The sequence below is a fragment of the Dipodomys ordii genome, unplaced genomic scaffold (genome assembly GCF_000151885.1).
Source record: "Dipodomys ordii isolate 6190 unplaced genomic scaffold, Dord_2.0 Scaffold17, whole genome shotgun sequence".
Classification (NCBI taxonomy): Eukaryota; Metazoa; Chordata; class Mammalia; order Rodentia; family Heteromyidae; genus Dipodomys; species Dipodomys ordii.
Window position 1 is genome coordinate 21,435,857 of NW_012267233.1, and position 6,000 is coordinate 21,441,856.

The 6,000-nt window shown below is 36.9% G+C and overlaps 1 protein-coding gene across 1 annotated transcript in view; it reads left to right on the forward strand.

The window, feature by feature from the left end:
* Positions 1–6,000, forward strand: part of Cngb3 (cyclic nucleotide gated channel beta 3) — a 147,682-nt gene that overhangs the window by 107,353 nt on the left and 34,329 nt on the right. The window contains exon 17 of the mRNA XM_013012407.1: positions 2,018–2,101. Coding sequence (XP_012867861.1) covers positions 2,018–2,101 — 84 coding nt within the window. The remainder of the gene's footprint in view (positions 1–2,017; positions 2,102–6,000) is intronic.

The following is a 6,000-nucleotide window of genomic DNA, read 5'->3' on the forward strand; positions in this document are numbered from 1 at the left end:
ACACTTCCCATCGATTTGGTCTTCTTATTAGTGTTTTCTGCCAGTGAGCTTGCACGAAAAATTGGAGGGGAGAGATGAAATGTATTTCTCTGCAGAGAAAGAAATTATTTTGTTACCATTTTAAATTAATAAAAATTAAAATTGAAGTCTCATCAGGTTTTTTCCAAGGATCATTGTCCCTTCTTCACAACGAGGCTACAAAGATGATTTTTGAGGATATTCTTATCATTTTTAGAATTTTGTATTTTATCAATAAAATCTAAGTAGGCAATATTTTGTGTAGTATTTTTTCACCATCTCATAATATGTTCCATACCGTGCTTTTGTTCAGACCACATTATTTGTTGTATTCTTTGCAATCAAATATTATTTCAGCTGACAAATACACAATATTTTATCCACTGATGGATAAAACACCATTTGCATTTTTCTCAGTATTAAAAAGACATCCAAGGCTGGAAATGTGGCTTGTGGTAGAGTGCTTGCCCTGCATGCATGAAGCCCTGGGTTCCATTCCTCAAAGCCACATAAACAGAAAAAGCCAGAAGTGGTGCTGTGGCTCAAGTGGTAGAGTGCTAGCCTTGAACAAAAGAAGTTCAGACTTGAGCTGAAGAGCTGAGGGACAGTGCCCAGGCCCAAGTTCAGGCCCCATAACCTGACCCCCCCCCAAAAAAAAGAAGCTCAGAGACAGTTCCCAGACCCTGAGTTCGAGCCCCAGGCCTGGAAACAAACAAACAAAAAGTAGGTATTTCACTCTCCTACAGGAAGCAGGAGCCTATCCTAAAAAGACATCCAGTTGCAGTGGATTAATCCTATAATACTAGCTACTAGGAAAGTAGAGACTGGGAGACTGAGAGTAACTTGGCATAAAAGTTTGCAAGAACCAGGAGCCTTTGGCTCACCTTTACAATCCGAGCAACTCAGGAAGCTGAAATCTGAGGATCAGAGTTCAAAGCCAGTCTGGACAGAAATATCCACAAATTCTATCTCCAGTTAACCAGCAAAATGGCAGAAATGGAATTATAGCTCAAGCAGTAGAACACTAGTCTTGACTCAAAAATCCTAGCAAGAGCAGGAGACCCAGAGTTCAAGCCTCAGTATTAGCGCGCGTGCGCGTGCGCGCGCGCTCACACGCGCACGCACACACACACACACAAACAATAAAAACAAACCTTTTACTCAGACTACCTCACTAAATGGCTGGGGACAGTGGTCATCCCCATCAGTGTGGATACAATATTGTGTATTTATAGGTTGAAAGAGTAGAGAGTACTTAAAATAAAATTTGATAGAAAAATATAAGTAATAAAGTGGTCTGAACAAAAAGCAAAGTATGAAGCATATCAGTTTATTATGAGATTACAAAAATTACTATGCAAAATACTGCCAACTTATATTTTACTGGTAAGATATAAAAGTACCTTCTTTTGTTTTATTGATTGGTTTGGGGGCTTCAGAGGTTCCAACTCAGGACATCAAACTTGCTAGGCAGGTGCTCTACTGCTTGAGTCACACCATCATCCCTATTTTCTCTGGTTCTTTTTTAGAGAAGAATCACTTTTTACCCAGGTCAGCCTGGACCATGATCCTCCTATTTACACTTCCTACTATGACTAAGGCACATGCCAGCATGCCTGGCTTTTTCTCTTGAGATAGGGTTTCATTACCTGTTTGGGTTTTTTTTGCCCAGACTGGCTTAGAACAATGATCATCTCAATATTCACCTCCAAAAGAGAATATGTACCATTTTAATAATAATTTTACACCATAGGAAACTGATAAACTGAAAGATTACATAGGAATAAGTAGTACAAAGAGATTCATCCCATATTTACTTGATCGGATTTTTCATTTTTACGATAGAACAGTACGTATCACTCTTTATCTCAAGCTTGAGTCATGGCAAGGCCATGCTAATGCAAGTATCTATTGCTGTTTATTTTCACCATATTGTGATTTTCATTTGAAATACTGGTCTTTTAGCTATGTCTATAAAATTATTTTTCCCATTCTACAGGGTTGTGATACCCAGATGATTCATGACATGTTGCTAAAGTTGAAATCTACTATTTATTTACCTGGTGACTTTGTCTGCAAAAAGGTGAGTGCTCACAACTTTCAAATACACAACTAATAAATACATCTGAGAAATTCTGCTATAGGTCAAGAGCATAGTTGAAATAAAAGTCCAGGGTGACTTCCACAGAACAGAACTAATTATGATATATAGTTCTATAAAACATTCATGTACTCTTGGAGCTAAAAATGGAACAAGACAATACAGACCTCATTACATATATCACAAGATAGGAGTGTGGAAGGTCTGAAAATCTGCCTTGTGCAAATGTAATTACCAATCACTACACCCCATTAATCCCAGATATTTAATGAGAAGAAATATTACAGAAGTGATAGGTGGTTCTACCCTTTTATGTCTTTGGTGAACTATGAGTTGCCTCCATTTTGTGCAACCAGCTAGTCAATAATCAATGCCGTGCTTCTGACAACTTTCCTGTGCATTTTGTGATCACAAATATCTATTTGGTACTTTAAAATAGAACATACATAAGACACAAAAAATCCATGACTCATATATACTCACTATTCTTCTATTATGCCTATCTTTTTATACAAATTAATGGGTAGCTACAGCTTGTTTCATGGAAGTGGCATCCTACTGTACAAATGTTTGAAATTTGTTTTTTCAGGCAGTAATGTGTCATATGAACATTTTACACATTAATAACTACTCTACAAACCTCATTTTTTTTTCTTCTACTTAGTATCAAACACTAAAAAACAAATAATTTCTCCATGATTTAAATATTAATGTGCTAACTTTGATTTGCCTAGGCATCTCCACAGCCACATAGAGTAGTTTTCATTAATCAAATTAAAAATAAAGGGATTAAAGTTGCTAGCTTCTAACAGAGGAATGTGCCGATGGTATTAAATGTTGCATTTGGAATGACTACAAACCTCATTTTTAAAGTTGTATTCCAGTCTATGAATATATCAATTTCAAAATGGGTTGTTATGGAAAGGAACTTCTTATTGTATAAATATTTTTGTGCATCTCTCAGATGAGAGAAGTAATTAGAACCTTGGGTTTATACCCAGAGAATCTGACTCCATGGTGAAGACATTAATAAAATACAGCAAGATGATAAGCTTGAACCTATGGAAGACTTTGGAGAGTTTACAAGGATGAATAGGAATGAGAAGTATTTCAATCCAAAATAATGGTAAAATAAGCATGGGCATTTTAGGACATTCAATAAGAACATTTTTCCCTCCTGACACTGGTAAAAATTTCCTAAAGAAGATGTTTATACTAAGTTTTTTTAAACAAATGAATTGAAGTGAGTCAGGTCAAAGGAGAAATAGGTGTTGTGAGGACAGGAGAGAACCCTGCCTGAGCTAAAGCAGAGGGAAACAAAGATGTCTGGAGACCTGCAGGGAACTACAGTGAGATAAATGTCAGAGAGATTTTAGAATGGTCTAGTGAATAAAAATCAGGAGAAACTTTTGAGTTCTCTGGATCATGCGCCGTGCTGGGAACTGAGCAAAGCAAAGGTGATCCAGAGGTTTGCAGTCGAATGCTATGCTTCACTATACACATCAGTCACCTGAACACTGGAATCTGGGACCCACATCGAGGAACTAAGTTGGCCTGGATGGAGCTAAAATAAAATCTAAATTTGAAAGAAGTTTCCATATGATTCTAACACTCAGCCAAATCTCTGGCCTAATGGGAGAGAAAGGCAATCAATAAATTAAACTGTGTAAATGTATAATACAAAATATATGCTGAATTCCAAAGGGAAGTAGAAGTCTCCAGGAGAGTGTGTAGTGGATGAGGTAATTTAGATTGCAGGAAAGAGGGAGGTTGTCAGTTTGACAGTTTTTTTTTACTTAAAGAAAGATAGCTCTTTGGAAAAAAGAGGAAAAAATTAAAACAATGAACAAGATAGTATTTATGATAAAGAACTGGAGCCATAAGCCAATATGTAAGACAAGACTTAGCATAGCCAAAGAATGGAAGCTAGTGATTAAGTGACAGGGAAAAGACAAAATCAAATATAATGTGAAGTACTTCAAGACACCAGGTGATATCAAATCCAGGTGGAAATAGTCTACTGAGAGAAGATGGAACTGAAGGTAATGCTGGGGAGCTGGAACTGTAACAGAAGCTGACTGAAAGAGAAGTAAGAAAATGTAATAGACCAAGGCTGTCTCTTCCATCTAGGAAAAAAAAAAAAAACGTTTTCATATGTCAATGGAAAACCATCAGAGAAGACCAACTCCAAAGGAACTATGACAGATAAAAGAGGGAAAATGAAGGACAAATGGAGGGACAAAGTGTGACAAAACAGACTTCAAGAATATACTATTTGTAGGAATATATAATTCCACACAGACTCATAGAAGTTAAAATTAAACAGACTGGCAAAGTGAAATTGTTTTCATTGCAATGGAAAATTCAGTACCCAGCACTGTTCATTTACAGACCCCTTGGTAAGCACTGTATTGAAATGATATGGCCTTCATGCACCAAAAATGCCATTTCAATTTGCTCCAATACCAATGGGACTGCACATGGAAATAACTCCTGGCAACTTTACCACTTGTACCCCTAAGCAATGCAGATTTGCTTAACGAAGTGTGAAATGCAGAGCATAGATGTAGCTTTCTCTTCTCCTTTCTAATTTTCATCACATCACCTTTATCTTCCAGTAGTAAAAAAAACAGTTCCATGAATACAAAGAGAAGAGAAGAAGTTGGAAGAGAAGCAGAAATAAGACCGGAAAACTTCAAAACACATTTTTGAGTTTTTAGTTTGGGTATTGATTTTTTTATTTTTTTATTGTTATTATAAAGATGATGTACATGGGGTTCCAGTTACAAAGGTCAGGTAAAGAGGACATTTCTTTTTGGACAATATCAACCCTTCTCTCACTCTCTCCCAGGTTTTTCCTCCCGTCCCTACACACAATTTGTAGTTCATTTTCCACATAGTGTCTAGTTGAGTACCATTGCTGCATTTGTTCTCCCTTTGTTCTTCATTTCTGTGCCCCCCACCCACCACTGACTCTCCTAAAGACAGATAAATGAACAAATAAGACAAAAAGTACAGAAAATAAAAATAGTAACAAAAAAAACTTCATTTACATTTTCTGGAGTTCATTTCCATAAATGTTACTTTGTTACTTTGTTATTGTTGCTAGTCATGGGGCTTGAACTCTGGACCTTGGCACTGTCCTTGGGTGCTTTGGCTCAAGGCTAGCACTTTATCACTTTGAGCCACAGCTCCACTTGTACTTTGTGGAAGTTAATTGAAGATAAAAGTCCCACACACCTTCCTGCCTGGACTGGTTTCAAACTGAGATCCTCAGCCTCCTGAGTAGCTAAGATTATGGGGTGTGAGCCACCCATAATCTGGGTTTTTTCTGTGATTCACTGGAGAAAATAATCTCCAAGACTTTTCTGCCTGGGCTGGCTTTGAACGGCAATCCTCAGATCTCAGTCTCTTAAGTAACTAGGATTATAGGTATGAGTCACCAGTACCTAGCTTTGTCTTTGATTTCTTTCTTCACAGTTTTTACAGTTTTTGCTATAAAGGTATTTTTGCTTCTTTGGTTAGTCTTATTCCAGATTTTTTTAGGTTAATGAAAATGGAGTTGTTTTCCTGATTTTCCTCTCTGCTTGTACATTGTTAACATAATTTTTGTGGCTTAATTTAGTATACTGATACTTCATTAAAGTTATCATTCAAGAGGTTGGGGATAGAGTCTTTTGGGTCCTTTTGATACAAGATCATGTCATCTGAAATAGGGATAGTTTGACTTCTTTCCCTATGTGAATCACTTTTTTTTCCTTTTCCTCTTTCTTCCTTTCTTCCTTCCTTTCTTTCTTTGTTTCTTTCTTCCTTTCTTTCTTTCTCTTTCTCTTCCGTCCTTCCTTCTTTCCTTCCTTCCTTCCTTCCTTCCTTCCTTCCTT